Source organism: Musa acuminata, chromosome BXJ2-4 (genome assembly GCF_036884655.1).
Source record: "Musa acuminata AAA Group cultivar baxijiao chromosome BXJ2-4, Cavendish_Baxijiao_AAA, whole genome shotgun sequence".
Taxonomy (NCBI): Eukaryota; Viridiplantae; Streptophyta; class Magnoliopsida; order Zingiberales; family Musaceae; genus Musa; species Musa acuminata.
In genome coordinates this window covers 5,260,486-5,277,392 of record NC_088341.1, presented here as the reverse complement: position 1 = coordinate 5,277,392, position 16,907 = coordinate 5,260,486, and the positions used below count along the sequence as shown (strand labels likewise).

Genomic DNA, 16,907 nt, shown 5'->3' with positions numbered 1-16,907 from the left:
CGACATTAGCCCGTGGACCTAGCCATGCTGACTCACCAGCCACGACATATCTATTGTCTAACATCTCGGCCCGCAGGTCTAGCTCTTGCTCGGGTCGCTCCAGATCGCTCTCGACAAGCAACCCGCCGGCACCAAAGCCCGAACCCAAGCAAAATTGCTCGGCTCACGATTCCAGCTCCTGCCCAGGTCGCCCCACATCGCTCTCGACAAACGACCCACCGGCACCGAAACCTGAGCACGAGCATAGTTGCTCAGCCCGCAGGTCTGGCTCTTGCCCGGGTCGCTCTAGATCGCTCTCGACAGGTGACCCGCTGGCACCAAAGCCCGAGCCCGAGCATAATCACTTGATTTGTGATTCCGGCTCCTGCCCGAGTCGCCCCAGATCGCTCTCGGCAGGCGACCAACTGGCACCGCTCTTGCCCGGGTCGCTCCAGATCGCTCTCGACAAGTGACCCGCCGGCACCAAAGCTCGAGCCCGAGCATAATTGCGATTCCAGCTCCTGCCTGAGTCGCCCCAGATCGCTCTCGACAAACGACCCTCTGGCATCAAAACCTGAGCACGAGCATAGCCGCTCGGCCCACAGGCCCGAGTCACACCTCGCGGCCGATCCGATGCCCGTATCGCATCTTGAAACAACCTAACGCCCGAGTCATGCCACGCGGCTGACCCTATGCCCCTCCCCGACGCCCAAGTCACTCCACGTCGATCCATAGCTCGTAGCCCTGATTGGGTCACCTCGGTTCGCTCATCGACTCGACCCGCGCTAAACCAGTCATCCAACCGACCAGGACGACAGGCCCTGACAACCTGATCCGCAGAGTCAATCCTGCCCGAGGCATGGGGCGTTGCCCCTCTAATCACCCCCCGACGAGTCAATTTCGTTTCCCCTTCTGGGCGATCAATATCCCTCCAACTCAGGCATGCCTCCTGGCCTATTAAGGCCCCCGCGACATACCTTAATGAGGGGGGGGAGCTGGGTGGGCGGCGACGGGGGAGAGAGAAGTGATATGGTATATTTTGGCGGCCTGGACACGTCACCGTTGACATCGCATGCCAAATCGGAGCCCAACACCACCCGTCTCGTTCCTTCCCGGGAGCTCGTACCAAGAAGATATGCCACACGTCCTGTCCCGGGAGCTCGGGACGATGCCGTCTAATGCCACTCTGCTCGTCCCGGAACAACGACCGGTTAGAAGGGTCATCCCATCTCTCGGGGGTTAGGAGCAGCAACACCAAATCAATGCACCATCAGCCCTCGTGCCATAGTATAAAACCCATGGCTGGCCTCCGACCAGGGAGAGGAAAGAAAAAAAGAAGGAAAAAAGCAATCCCTCTCGTTATTAACTTGCTCGTCGGAGGGGCCACGGCCAGGTACCACCCGGCGGAGGCCATTTTTACAGGAGGGCGACCACTCATCGACGGTGAGGAACTCAACACGGGAGCGCGATCCGCCCGGCACCAAGGAGTCACCAATCAGCCTCGATCCCGACCAATGCCAACCAACACTCCTTCCCGAGATCTTGGGTACCTCATCATCCGAATCACCCTACAGAAAACTCCCGACATTGGCCCATGTACCTAGCCGTGCTGACTCACCAGCCATGGCATATCTGTTGTCTAACACGATCCATGATGGGTGAACAGCCAGTGTAATTGCATCCTGCAAAGAATTAAACCATCCCTTGGTCACCACCAAAAGCTTCGACGTCTAGTATTCTGCTGTTCCTGAAGCCATAAATGTATAAGAACACATTTATATACGGAAGTACTGTTTATGCATAGGCTGACGTGATGTGCAAATTTCCACGAGGGATGATGAATCGTGGTCAAAACATTCCTTCTAACCTCATTTATGCATACTTTAAGAGTGTTAACAACGTGAGACTTTTCATGTATTAGATAAACATAACTATATCGATAGATCATCTATAAATATGATGAAATAATTTTTTTATTGAAATAGAGAATATAAAGTGGTCTGTAGAAATCAATATGAATAATCTTAAGGAATTCTTTACTTCTTGTGGTCTTTTTCTATGGTTAGTTTTCTTTTCCTTAATGTAATCTATACAAACAGTAAAATTAATAAAATTTAAATATTCTAAAATATTATCTTTTACTAATATTTTATTTTTTAAAAATATATATCTTAATTATCTATGTCATAATACAAATATTTTATTATTGAAACTATCTTTCAATCCAATATTTCATCCAATAATACAAATATTTTACTCTGCGTGCTACTGTGCCTCTCTCGCATTCATTGCAGAGTCTGATGTCATGCCATGTTTCTTGGATCGTTTGTCTTCGCTTGATCTTTGAATACTGTTTTGAGGAGCCATCGTCGTACTATACGAATCCATTCAAACTGGCGTCTACTGGCTGAAGGAGAGACAATAAATGTCCCCCATTTGTCGCTTCCAAAAGAGGACTACTTTGACGAAATCTGTGGAAGCTGAAATGAATGAGAGCGGTCATTGACCGCAATATCTATCCTCCCATAAAGGTAGGATGGATGAGGCATTGGCACCAATTCAGGCCCCACATCATACATAACATCAGTACAGGTAGAGCACAAGGTAGAGAACAAGCCAGGAGAGCAAGAGGATGATCCCAAAACCTATCATGATGGATAAGTTTGATCAAACCTTGCAGAGAGACGATACTGACAATGAGAAAATATCATAAGGGTTGCCTAAAATCAATCCACATTGTTGACTTGTTAGATTAAGATGTAAAGATTGTAAATTTGGTTGGCCATAATACAATGAAGCTTTGCATCTGATTGGTGTCAGTAAGCTGAACCCAATCATATTGTGAAAAGGTTGGAAAAGGAAGGGGATAGTTAGGAAATGTAATTCTGATTGGCATGTGTATGATAATGATTAGTGATATAAATAATGATTACAAACTAAAGTGGCCACCATACAGGTAGGTAATAAAATATTCTTAAATCAAAGGGTCAAGTGATTTAATCTCAGGAACAAAGCAAAGAAATCTATCAACTATTAGAAAGATACTGAAGTTAGGATGAGACAATACCATATTATTAGTCAATCAAAGATGAAAAAAGATAAAAACATTTGACACGTGGGTACCAACCCATCAAATAAAAAATAAAAAGAATCATTCGCCAATTATGCATATAATTTTTTTAACAAAAATTCAAATTATTTTTTTTTATTTTTTTTATCAATTTTTTATTGATTTACGTATCAAAGGAGCTGAGTTGAGAATGCACCCAATGATATAGTTGTGAGGATTCATCTATGCTAGGATAACTTTTATCGTAGGATCTTTTTCTTTTCTATAAAGGATGCTCAAAGTATATTATTCCTATTCAAAAACATCGTGATTTGAGATGAGAATCAAATCAAATTTCATACATCTTTACGCCAACAAAAGAGTTTACGAAGAGAGAAAATCTTTTTCCTCCCAAGTTTCTTATTGTCTTTACCAACAGTAAAGTTCTGTTCAATATTGATGGCAGTAAAGTTCAATATTGTTCAATCTTTACGCCAACAAATTTCTGTTCAATATTGATGGCAGTAAAGTTCATGATCTGATCCTTCCATCCATCTTTACCAACAGTACATGGTTGATTTGTAAGATCAAAAAAGGAGGGTTTGTTGACCGTCTAAAGATTTGTAGCCCCGTTTATGTTTTACATTGAGTCCTTACTTGTATGTCTCTTACTTGATTTATTTGTTTTCTTATTTCTGTCTCTTACATCACATATTTATTTGTTTGAAGGTTACGAAAAGAATAAAAATTTATTAGGTTTAGGCCATTGGTATATTATGATGACTTATGAATGATATGTAATATTATTTCCAATATAAATCAATCGAAGCTTAAGTTAGATGATTCGAAAAAACTAAATCAAGATTGTATATGAATATCATGTCGGTTTTTATATCTCATAAAGTTATTGTTCATATTTGAAAAAAGTGACAGCATTATAATTCTAAATAGGAGAGTAAATTATTGAGTCATATGTATATGGTATTAAGTAATGGTATTGATGTGACATTTATATTATTAAACATATCAAAATTGGAATTGATTGTTATATCGATTTTTGATTTTAAATTCGGAACTATATACCCATTTTAGGTACTGTCATTTTAATTTTTCAGATGAAAAACACTGTTGCATTTCTTACGATCCCAAAATGATACTCAACTAAATTTTATATTTTAGTTAAAGACTATAGATAAATACTAAGAATAAGAAAATATATAAAGGGTCGGTAGCGCTCCACGCAACGCGACGAGAAGAGCCATGCTACTCGATACGTGGACAGCTAATATGCCTCCACGTCACAACGAATCCCTTGTCCCACCGCTTTCGCCCGACATTCTTTGATTACGTCGCTGCTCTCCTCGCTTCTCAGTTTCCTTTGTTTGCAGAGCAAGAAGCCGCCCGAGAAGACAGCAGCAGCACTCCTCTGTGTCTCCTCCCTCGGGTGTTGCCGGATAAGAGGAGTCCGCATTCTCGGCTTTGTGATCGTTTCGCCTTTATTTCTCGTGATGCTGGCGGTTTTCTGCGTACCGCCGGTGGACCCGTTTTTTGGCGGGCCGGCAAGGTGGAACGGTGGTTGGGAGCGCCGGCTTGCTCTTGGATGAGCTTGGTGTTTGATAGTGTTAAAAGACTGGTAGCTGATGAAAGCTTCTCCTTTTTGTTTCGGCTCTCTTTTCTGCGTGTGTCAGCGTTAGAGAGAGAGAGAGAGAGAGAGAGAGAGAGAGATTTGGGTGATCGAATTGGAGGATTCCTCTGTCATGACTATCTCCAACTCCGGCTCCGGCGAGGCCAGCATCTCCTCCTCTGACCGGCTCCGGGCCCCTGCGCCACCTTCTCCTCTGCCGCCTCCGTCGATTGCGGTGGTCAAGAAGAAGAGGAACCTCCCAGGAACGCCAGGTGAGTGAAATTGGAAATGGTTTATGGTGTAAAAGTGAGATTTTTTTGCCCCCTTTTTTATTGTGGTTATTCGAATGGGATTGTGTGGGGTGGGTAGATCCGGAGGCGGAGGTGGTCGCGCTGTCGCCGAGGACCCTGCTGGCCACCAATCGATTCGTGTGCGAGATCTGCAGCAAGGGATTCCAGCGGGATCAGAACCTGCAGCTACACCGGAGGGGGCACAACTTACCGTGGAAGCTGCGGCAGCGCACCGGGAAGGAGCCGCGGAAGCGGGTGTACGTGTGCCCGGAGGCGGGCTGCGTGCACCACGACCCGTCGCGGGCGCTCGGCGACCTCACCGGCATCAAGAAACACTTCTGCCGCAAGCACGGCGAGAAAAAGTGGAAGTGCGACAAGTGCTCCAAGAAGTACGCCGTGCAGTCCGACTGGAAGGCCCATTCCAAGATCTGCGGCACCCGCGAGTACCGCTGCGACTGCGGCACCCTCTTCTCCCGGTACTCGACTCGTTCCCGAAAACTTCCCCACCCAAATGATTCGTTTTTGTTGCGTGGTCTTCGATTCCGATCGTAGATCTCATTGTTCGCTTCCTTCATATGGTGTTTCGCTTTGGTTGGTTAGGAGGGATAGCTTCGTCACCCACAGAGCAATCTGCGATGCGCTGGCGGAGGAGAGCTCGAAGACAGCGTCGCCGCCGACAGACCCAAAGCCCTCTGCAGAGGACGACGGAGAGGCAGCTGCAGTTGCGGAAACGACAGCAGCGGCCGCAGTGGTCGCGCCACCATTTTCGCTACAACAGGTGGAGCCGCTGGTTCGGCAAGGTCTGTGGTCCTCCTCCTCCTCCCTCCTCCCTCCTCCTTTGTTCTCTTCTATGGCTTCTTTCAGTCTGCGGAATGCTATTAATTAAGGGAATGGGAGGAGAAGAGAAACGAAGGGGTCTGATCGGATCTTAGATTTCGATGCAATACAAAACAAAAACACGCGAAGTTAGCGAGAAATAAGACATGGTTTATTGGGATCTTTTGTCGGCCCGAGAAGCACTCTCTGCGGATTCAAATGGAGAAGAGAAAGGTAGAGTTTTGTGGGCAGATGATGAAGGTAAAAAGAAGGGACTTTTAGAGCGAGCTGCGAAAGTTGTGTGTGATTAGAACTTTGCATTGCTGCTACTGAGCATAAGCAGTCGGAATGAATCTAAAGTAACGGGAGATTTACTCATGTCGATGGCATCATTTCTTCTTCTTGGACCATTCTTTTTCCCATGGCGTGCTTACGGCTTACAATTCCTTTTGCAGAGCTGGAGAACCCAATTGGATCGCTACAGTACGTGCCACCTCCGTCAACGTCGATCGCCTACACCAGCTGCGCCACCGCCAGTAGCAGCAGCAGGAGCAACACTAGCCTGTTTGCGAGCCTCTTCGCGTCAAGTATCACCACCGCCGCCGCTCACACCACCACCTTCTTGTCGGACCGCATGGGCGCCGTGGGCCATGACGACCGGCCCCTAATGGAACCTCCCTCGCTTGGTCTCGCCACGAACGGAGGGCCAGCATCGTTGTTCTCGCCGCAGGCACAAGCTCATGGCCGACGTCCGTTCGCACCACCGGCGCCTTCCCCGCACATGTCCGCGACCGCGCTGCTGCAGAAGGCAGCTCATATGGTCGCCACGCCGACCGGGTCATCCTTCCTCAAAGGATTCGGCCTCGATGCTCCAACAGGGCATCAGGAGAAGATGATCCAGGGTAGCAACCTGCAATGGGGCCAGCAGCACCACCACCACCAACCAGAAACGGAGCCAGGAGCACCAATGCTATCGGCATGGCTGGGGCTCGGACTCGCTTATGAGCCGGACCTGATGACGGGGTCCTCGTCGTTGTTCAGGGCAAAGCCGGCGACGACGCTGGACTTGCTGGGTTTAGCAATGGGGGCAGTCGGTGGTTCCGCCAAAGGCGGGCTATCGGCATTGACGACTTCGGCCGGCGGTGGAATCGACATGAGATCTGCAGCGGCGACTGGAGAGTGGAAAGGAGCGGAGAGGAAGCCGGCTAGCCCCTCAGTTCTGTAGCGACAGGACGCCGGTGCCTTTTCATTATTCGCGCGAGTGGAGCTCTCATCGGACGCAAGTTGACAGCGGCCGTCAAGCAAAGCAAGAAACAAATCAGCACTTTTTCCCTTCACTTGTATTTATTCATTAGGAAGAGAATAGTAAAATGCTGAGAGCGTACTTAAATAGGTTTTAATTTGTAAGAGTGTCTCATATATAGTAGTCTAAATGTAGTGATAGAAAATTAATGTAAATGAGTCAGCAAGAACCTGTCTCATCCTCCCTCCTTTCCATCATCGATGCAACACAAACTCACATTAATGTGGCAACCTAATGTTGGTATGGCCACGGAATGCACACATTGTTATTATATAATGCGCATCGCTACCTTCCGAGTTTGGTATTAATGATAAAGAGGCCAAGAAGAAGACCATCTTATTTTGGTTTTTTATTTTCCTATGATACTCTCGTTGCTTCCATTTCATCTTCTCTGACGTATCTTCGCGAAGGTCACAAAGATCCTAAAGCATACCCTCATTGTTTGTTGTTCTTATCATATCGACGTCTTTTTGTCAAGTCATTATCATCACTAGACCCTTGTCTCTTTGACGCATCCATTGTTGACTTTAATTAACTCATGTCCATCTACTTTGACAAAGATACATATGACAGTTTCGTCACAAGTCTTCTTTCATCGTCAACATTGACTCCATCTTCCTTTGGTTTGGAACTACATTGTCACTATCCAATTCCCCCACCTGAGCTCTTACCGATTATGCCCACATCACCTTGGTTCTCACTTCCGTGGTTGACGAGAACGATTACAATATAGAAAGATAATCCTTAAGAAGGTGATATGTTGTTGCTCTTTGCCCTCCTTAGTGATAATCCCCTTGTCAAGTCACAAGCGAGGCAAAGATGACCATGATAAAATGTAAGAGACGAGTGATGAAGATAAATATTTAGGATATTATATGAAAATAAGTGCACAAAAAAAAAATCGAACATGGGGCCCAGAAAAAAAAATCCTAAAAAGAGCAACATTTATAGGAAAATCACTCAAATATATTATACTGGTTGAATTATCAATTATACTTATATTCTCAATGGTTAATTAATTATTCATAACTAAAATGTCATAAATATTATTGTCATCATAACTATTATGAAAGGATATTAGGTGATGGGGAAAAGCTATGGAGGGTATATATGAATACGTTTTAAGCAAAATATAAATATAAATATATTGATTTAACAATCACCCGATATGCAAGAAACTCAAAAAAAGAAATGTGGATAGTCTATTTTCAGCAAACAGCTACATAATTATCCAGGCAGTAGTAAGTCCTCGAAATATAAAGAAAGCTAATAATAATGTCGTAGTGAAAGATGTGTGTGGCAGAGAAAGATGAGTTCTTTTGTGTTTGGGAAACAAAAAATTAAAGTCAGCCATCCTCCCACAAATCAATTGATGTCGGATTCGATCTCATTCAAGGGATAGCTGTTTGGTTGCAAGTTCACGTTATCTTCTACCTTTCCTTTTCCTATCTTCTCATTCGATTTGAATATGAATGTTAAGAAAAACACAAACACAACAAATATATGTTTTTTATATTTCAAATTTTTATAATTATGTTATTATAGTATGGTTCAGTTGGTAATTGCAAGCCGTATCGTTGATCATGATGATCGGCTAACTTAGGTTCAATTTCATCCGATGGACGGTCTGGATTTAATATAAGCTCGGCGTTCGAATCATGAAATGAGATCTCGTAACTGAACCGGACGAGGTTTTAGATGAGATGGGGTTAACAGTGGTTGAGGTGATAGAAATGGGACTCGAAACAGCGTTCGACCGACCCGCATTTAACATCTGTAAACGCAACCGGTCCGGTCCGGGCCCATCCATTACGGGTCCAATTGCAGGGTAGGTTGTCGGTCCGGACCGGTTGCTGGTTCTGTCGTCAAAATAATCACATTCATTGAAGGTGGATGCACTGAATCTATACACGAAGACACGAAATCTTTGACTGTCTTCTACCTCATGATTATTTTATGTAACTTTTATATTATTATTATTATTTGGTAAATCGTAAATATCGATTATAATCGGGTTGGATGCCTCCTCAACCATTTTATTTAAATAAAAGAATCCTTATGAAATTTAATAATGAATGTTGCGTGTAAACCTTCTAACTTCACATCATTCTTATTTAAACATTTAGTTGTAGCTCGTATGATCGACACGATACACAATAATATTATCCATAATGCTCGATGGATCGGTTGACGTTTAATGTCCAAATAATATCAAATCATTTTGAATAATTATATTTATAAAAATTTTATCACTTTAAATATCTTTACGTACACTAGTTTATATTAAATTTAACTAATTTAGTCTTAACAAGAATTAAGATCGGTACTAAATCCTCGACACTTGGAACAACTAGAATCTACAATAATTAATTTCAAATTCGTTCATAAAAAAATCATATTTTTTATTAAATTAAATTTGATCATAAAATATTTATATATTTGATGTAGTTAAATCCAACTATGAGATATCTCTTATCTCCAACATGATAGACTCTGATTATTAAATATTTTGTATTTTTAATACGATCGAATCCGATCATAAGACATCTAATATGCACGATGCGATCTAATTTAATATTTCACTTCCAACGAGTTAAAATAAAACTAAAATATATATTTAATCTATAACGTGGGTAGATTATCCTTCGAAAAGAACCTGTGATGACATTATGTTGTGTGCCGAAATACAATGAAAACAGATAACAAGAGGATGTGACTCGTAAGCATCCGATCACCATCACCCGATGCGTCGGTCAAATGCATCACGGCTCGTCTCGTGAGATGGTCGCCCACAGGTGGGTCTTTTGACGGTGACGTGGCTCCCGCATTGCCTGATGTGATGCGTGCTTGGGTGCATGCATGGAAGGCCGCCAGGTTACCCACGTCGTGGGGACCACAAAACGCGTGACGCTGGCGGGGCCGACCGGACCCACCGGTTAGCGGCAGTCCGTTCCCGCGTCGGCCCAAGGCTCACGTGGTGCCTACACCTGTCGTCGACGATCGCCATGTTCGTCGTCGTGCAAGTTACCCTTTGCATTCGCATGCACCGACGCTGTTCCCTTTGATTGCCATTGCATACACGTGTACACGTACACACACACAAAAATGTGAGAGTTCCGAGTTCTGCACGCTTTATCTCTTGGCGTAGATGTGACACGACTCATCGTTCTGTCTAGATGTGGAGATATAATTTGGATAAATATTTTCCTCTTGGTCGATGAGCATTACATTTCGGAAAGAGAAAGCTTCTACTTGTTGATCTAATCAAAGGAGGAATTGGATAGGTTGGAGTCTACAATGTAGAATTCTAGTGTACCTCTATTCAACAGGAAATTAAAGCCAAGTCTGTCAAAAGCCTCAGGAATCATCAAAGACGAGTCCATGTTAACAAAAGCTTCGAGTTAGCAAAGACAAAAGTGACTTTTGATGACATCGATCTCCACTGACCTCCAATCCCATGTATTTATGGGCGACATTCACAAGGAACATCGTGCGTCTACCGTGCGCCAAATGTTCTCATCATTTCTGCTTTACATCAAAATGGTTGCATCATATCATTTCCAAAGTATGGCTTGGCGTCCAGGGTGCCCCTACACGGCAGTCCTACAGAAAGTTGGTCTTCCTGGCACACTCAAATAGAAGGCAATGAGGAGACCTTCCACGTAGATCTAATTATTTTCTTTTTTTTTTGGTCAACTTATTTAAAGATAATTTTGCATGCTATTAAATATTCTAGTATGGATTTTGATAATTGAAGAGTTGAAAAGCATATTATTTGTAATACTTAAATTAATATTAACAGATTGATCCAACCTTACGTATAGTTGCATTCGTCCTTTTAGTAGAACTAAATCGGGACATCACAGCATATAATATATACTGATCGGAGCTATAATTTGTCTTTTGGCATCAACAAGTGGTTGGGTGTGTCCACATCAGATATTGAAGCTTCTGTAATTCTCCCTGTGTTCGAAGACTCGATGACCATGATTTATAATCGATAGTCATCCATTAACTGTACAATGGTTGACTGCTCACTGTCGATAATATCGTCATGTTTGGAGTTATATGACTTCAAATACACTTCAGACATCCAGGATAACGGAAGAGAACGATGAATCATGCAATTTTCACGTAATAATTTGAGGGTGGCAAAGGACCAAGATAGATGAGAAGCTACTGATCATCAATTATATTTACTCGATTGGAACCTACCGGTGAACGTCTTCGTTATAACTTGCATCATCAATTGGCACCAAATTTACAGTACGTTTAGCAGTAGCATTGATGAAGTTACTCGACAACCTCCTGAAGGTGAAGTTGGCCTTCTCGACAAGACAGCGATGAGTGCTTTCGTTAGTCGAGAAGGGGAAACAGTCTAGCGTGCAAACATAACCATCCCTCCTTTTGCACGAGACGGCAAATCCACGAGGTGACATCCCGAGGGAGAAGAGAGACCAAAAGAAGTAAAAGAGTAGTGATATCACAAGCAACAGGACCACTGAGCCCAAACACTGTTGCGTGTCAGTGGTCTCACTGGCGGCCACCAACAAAGTTACGTGAAAGCAACAGCTTCACGCTGAATCCTCTCGGCGGCCGTAAGGGAAGGCCTGTTTGACCCATGTCCTCTCCTCATCGTTTTCACGCATCCACAGTGCTCGTTTCCCCCCGTGCCATTTCTTCGCCTTCCCTCTCTTCCACCCTTTATGACGGACGCCCTCTTGGCAACAACCAAAAGCTCCTCCCTCGCTCCTGTCCCAAGATCCAAGAAAGGATTCATGTGTATGTGATCAGCGAGAGTTAGAGAGAACCTTTGCTCCCTTTCCGACGCTACGCTGGTGATTCTAATGAAGCATTCCGAGGCCCGCACTGACTCCCCTCGGACTCATCGCCGGTACGCTGTGCCTTCCAAACCCCTCCTCCTCGACTCCTCTCCCGACAACCTCAATACTAACAGCATCCTCTTCGCGCCCAACCTCTTCTACGAGCCCACCTCCGTCCTCGACCCACGCCTCACCTCCAGGTTTGTCACCGCCCCGTCGGCCGCACCCGCCGGCGTCTGCGAACCCCCTCGCCTCTTCCGAGGCGGCGGCAACTCTCACCAACACTTCCCCTCCTCGGACCAATGGTACACCGCCTCCTGGTTGCTTCCTGAAACCCCTGACTTTTCCCCCCTTCCCGACGACGTCAACCCCTCTTTCCTCAACTCCCACTTTGACATCCCCTTCGACTCTTTCGCCGCCGGCGACCTCGTTTCGTCGCCGTCCCCCGGCTTCGACCGTTCCCAGCTCGAGTCGCTCATCCGCGCCGCCTATTACCTGGAATCCAACGATTTCGACGCGGCACGCGTGATATTGTCGCGGCTCAATCAACACATACCCTCTACGGTGGTCTCCCCTCTCCAAAGAGCTGTCTCTCTCTTCAAGGAGGCGCTTTTGGGCCTGCTCTGCCCCTCCACCGCCGAGCCGCCCATCCCTGCCCTGGAGCTCGTCCGACACATCGATGACCATAAGGTCTTCTCGGACCTCTCTCCCGTTCCTCACTTCGCCACCTTCACCGCCACCCAGATCCTCATCGAGACGCTCGACGGTGGCGCCCGGTCCATCCACCTCGTTGACTTCGATTTCGGCCTCGGCGTGCAGTGGTCGTCCTTCGCGCAGGAGCTCGCCGAGAGGAGCGGCGCCTCCCTCTCCTCCCCGCCTGCCGTGCGCATCACAGCCTTCATCGCGGAGGAGTCCGCTGAGACGGCTTTTGCGGCGGAGAACCTTCGCGACTTCGCCCGTAACCTCAAAATCAGCCTCGTCGTCAACTTCGTCCGAGTGGGCGGCCTCGGAAAGCTCGCCCTCAATGACGTCGTCCTCTCCGGCGCCGGGGAGCCCACGGCCGTCGTCCTCACGCCCTCCGCATTTCGCCTCTTCGGCAGCGGCGACGGCGCACAGGTGTCCACCGCCACGCTACTCCGCTTCGTCCGCCGTGCATCACCGCGGGTCGTGGTGTTCGTCGACACGGACGGCGGCGCCACTTCCGGGGTAGCGGTCGCCCACCCCACGCTATCGCTGCAGCGGAGGGTGTCGGAGGGGGTGGGACACTATGCGGCGCTGCTGGAGTCGGTGGCGGAAGCGGCGGCCGCGACGGGAGCTGGGGAAGGGGCGGTGCAACAGGTGGCGCGGGCGGTGGTGCGGCCGTGGGTGGCGGCCACGGTGGGAGAGTGGCCGGTGCGGCTGGGCCCGTGGCGAGAGATACTCGCTGGGGCCGGATGGGTTCCCCTACACCTCAGCGAGATTGCCGAGTCGCAGGCCAAGTGGCTGGTGCAGCGAGCCCCGGTGGACGGCCACCACGTGGCGAGGAGAAACAGGGCCCTCGTGCTGAGCTGGAGGGGGAGGGAGCTGGCATGCACGTCAGCCTGGAGATGCTAATTCTTGCGGGCCCCGCAGCCGCCGTCCTCCGTGTCCTTAGATATATTCTATTGTCGATTGTAATTACTAATTGGCGCGCTGGTGATTGGATGCTGCTTTCGTGTGTACTTTTTTTTTAATTGTTAAAAAAAAAAGATTAAAAAAAATTACTGAAGAAGTTTTATTATATTCACATATCTCTCTTATTTATATAAGTTAGGGGAGAAGATTTTTCTTTTTTTTATATAAGTTAGGAGAGAAGATTTTCTTTAAGATTTTTCTAAAGATACAATGAAATCTTATCTTTATCTTTTTGCTAACTATAACATTCTATTTACACCGGAAGCTGAAACATTTGATGTTTTCTGCACCTATTAATTAAAAGAAAAAAATTGGTAACATTTCGTATCAACGAGTCCTCACTCTTTTCTTTTGACATAGAGGACATGCGTACAAAGGCAAAGGATTTTGGGTCCCATTGGGAACCGTGATGCATTGGATGGAGCTAACAAGTTGATTTAGAGGTAGAAATGGAAAATGGATCAAATGGCTACTAATTATTTTTATTACTAAGACATGCATTATTATAGAACTATACGATTTAGAAATAGGAAGAGAGAAACTAGAAAATAATTTGTGCTGAATAAGGGACGAGGGATGATCAAAATGATGATGTCATATATCAACTAGACCCGTAACAGATGAATGAACGGTGGGTTGGGTTACTTGTGGAGCTGACGGTCATTCGTAAATATTTTCTCTATTCGGGCCCTGGATCAATAATGTCCTGTGCTCAAGTCCTTAACAAGAAAGGAATAAAAAAAGAATTCAATTGAACTATTGTTATTTTTACAAAATTGAGAAACATAAATGAGGTTGTGTTTAATATTAGGGGCACATAAAACATCATCGAGTGTAAATATAGTAGTATCAGAAGTAAGCGTTGTGGAACTAGTATGGTCGGAGTAGTGAGGAGATTTGTTTGAGGCCAGTGTGACAGACGAAGAAGGCGGGGTCGAGACCGACAAACTTTAGTGGAGTGTCCAATTTTTTCACATAACTAGCAGACGATCTATCGTTGGTGGCTTGAAGGGGTAGGATGCCAAGGTGGATGAGTATTGGAGTTGCCACTTTACGAGAAGTTAGGAGGATAAGAGGGGTGTTACGAGAAGTTAGACTTATAACTGACTTGAGCTGTGATAGACGGTCCGGGCAGTTTGTTTGCAGGCTTCAAATACATCTCATAATCAGTCAACTTGTCACAGAGTTCTTCAAAGGAGATTGGCGAGTCGCGTGCCCGAATTACAACCGCCAACTCCTTGTAATCGTCTCTATGACCATTTAGGGTATGGATGATGATCTCCTCGTCACATAAGGAATAACCTATCAAAGCTAAGTCATCGATGATAACTTTGATATTTTGTAAATAATTATTGATAGTACTTCCCTCTTGTTTGGTCACCATCAGCTTGGATAGAAAACTGAGCTTATGAGTACGCGAATGATTCACCAAGATTGTTTGCAATTTAGACCACGCATCGACAGCAGTCACACATGCATAAATCAATGGAACAATGGATCTAGCAACTGAGGCTTGAATAGCTTAGAGGATGAGATGATCTTGACGCAACCACAGTTTGTGAGCTGGATTAGGTACTGGACTAGGTTCTCCGGGGATGTTGAGCATGACTGGCGGAGAATTGAAGGAGCCGTCAACGCAACCTAGTAAGTCGTATCCAAATAAGAGATTGAAAAATTGAGCTCGTCAGGATACATAGTTGCTACCCTTTGATAACTTGAAAGGGATTAGTGTGACTGCATTGATGGAGATAAGCCATGCAGGAGAAGAACGAAGCTAACAAAGACATCACAACCTCTTTTTTTTTTTTTTTTTTTACTGTAGTGCTTCACGGTAGATGGAGGAAGTGGGGGAGGAAATGAGTGAGAAGAGTAGACGGAAGATGGAGGAAATGAGGGAGGAAATGAGTGAGAAAAGTAGCATATTGCTGCTGCTACTGAAGAAGCTACTGCTGTAGCGATGTTAAAGAAATCTGCAGCGATGCTGCAGCAGGAGAAATTTGTGAGAAATCTGCTAAAGCTCCGTCGGCCTCAATGCAGGAAGCGGCAGTAGCAACAGATGTAGCGAAAGCTGCTACAATAGAGGAAGTAAGATGCAGCTGCAGATGGAAGCGGCAGTAGCAACAGATGTAGCGAAAGCTGCTACAATAGAGGAAGCAAGATGCAGCTGCAGATGGAAGCGGCTGCTGCTGCAAGAACTGCCGTTCCTACTGTCGCAGGAAAGCAGTGATGGCTATGCGGCAAGGATGGTGGTAGTGGCACTTCTCGCTCGAGCGAGATGCGGGAATGAGGAGGAGAGATCGCTGGCTGGGGAGCAGTTACGAGGACGACGGCCACCACGACAACGTGGGCAAGATTCTTGCGAGGGCGGGAGGTGGCCGAGCGGTCGGCGAGTTCGGACCAGCTACGGTGCCCCTAGAGGCAGCGGGTGACAGAGTCAGAGAGGCGGGAGAAGAAGCCCGCAGGCACCGGAGGAGAGATAAGCAGCAGTGCTGCCCTTTCCAACCGAACAGGAAAGAGGAAGAGGCAGCGGGAGAGGAATCACTGGTCTGCAGTGGAGGAAGGAAGTCAACACTAGTCCTTTCAGCTTCCATACCGACACCCAAAGGAACAGCAGAAGGCTTCGACAGAACTGCCTAGGAGAAGGTTCTGATACCATGTTGGAAAAGAGATTGAAAATAAATTATTGAAGAAGCTTGATTGTATTCACATGTTCCTCTCCTATTTATACAAGTTAGGAGGAAGAATTTTACTCAACAGATTAGAGGACTTCTCTGCTAGAAACATTTTATGTTTTCTGTAGAAGAAAAAACACACAAGTTACTATCTAATTCTCGATAGACAGAAAAAAAATTGACACAAACCTGTAACTTCCAACATTGGCAACATTTCATATCAACGAGTCCTCAATCTTTTCTTTTGACATAGAGGACACGTGTACAAAGGTCTTCGACTTACAAATTGGAAATTCCTCTGACCAATTTCTTCCAATTATAGCGTTTGTGTGGGCTCGAATCTGTCCACAAGGCCGAGGATTTTGGGCCGCATTGGGAACCGCCATGCGTAATAGAAACAAGGGAGAGGAGAACTTCCCCTACCGGCCGATTTGGGCGTCTCAGATATCATCCTGATCGCGGATCTCTTGCACAGTTGTTGTTGTCGACAAGCTCGCTCATCACACATTTGCTCGGCCCCTCTTTGTTCATGGAAAGCCTGCTCAAAACACGTCGCCTGTTCATCTTGGCATTCCGCGCGTTCCAATTCTTCACATGCCAATTCCACTGTAGGTCTCGTTTTCTTGGATCTTGACGCAAGCACATGCATGGATGCCAAATCATCCGCTTCGCCAGCGCAGATGCTCTCGCATCACTTC

The 16,907-nt window shown here is 45.9% G+C and overlaps 2 protein-coding genes across 2 annotated transcripts; both read left to right on the top strand.

The window, feature by feature from the left end:
* The first annotated feature begins 4,393 nt into the window (after positions 1–4,393).
* LOC103980834 (zinc finger protein GAI-ASSOCIATED FACTOR 1) lies at positions 4,394–7,369 on the top strand. The gene is made up of 4 exons (XM_009397350.3): positions 4,394–4,924; positions 5,022–5,418; positions 5,543–5,742; positions 6,214–7,369. The coding sequence occupies exons 1-4, from the start codon at positions 4,786–4,788 to the stop codon at positions 6,981–6,983; spliced, it is 1,506 nt and encodes a 501-aa protein (XP_009395625.2). The 5' UTR covers positions 4,394–4,785; the 3' UTR covers positions 6,984–7,369.
* A 4,539-nt stretch (positions 7,370–11,908) lies between these two features.
* On the top strand, positions 11,909–13,477 carry LOC103980833 (scarecrow-like protein 15). Its single transcript, XM_009397349.3, has one exon. The coding sequence runs from the start codon at positions 11,909–11,911 to the stop codon at positions 13,475–13,477; it is 1,569 nt and encodes a 522-aa protein (XP_009395624.2).
* Positions 13,478–16,907: the final 3,430 nt, after the last annotated feature.

What these genes read in the sequence shown, in the direction of transcription:
- LOC103980833 (XM_009397349.3), top strand. Translation starts at nt 11,909, where the DNA reads ATGAAGCATTCCGAGGCCCGCACTGACTCCCCTCGGACTCATCGCCGG.
- LOC103980834 (XM_009397350.3), top strand. Translation starts at nt 4,786, where the DNA reads ATGACTATCTCCAACTCCGGCTCCGGCGAGGCCAGCATCTCCTCCTCT. An exon ending in GAACCTCCCAGGAACGCCAG is followed by an intron (nt 4,925 to 5,021) that starts GTGAGTGAAATT and finishes TGGGGTGGGTAG; the next exon opens with ATCCGGAGGCGGAGGTGGTC. An exon ending in GGAGCCGCTGGTTCGGCAAG is followed by an intron (nt 5,743 to 6,213) that starts GTCTGTGGTCCT and finishes TTCCTTTTGCAG; the next exon opens with AGCTGGAGAACCCAATTGGA.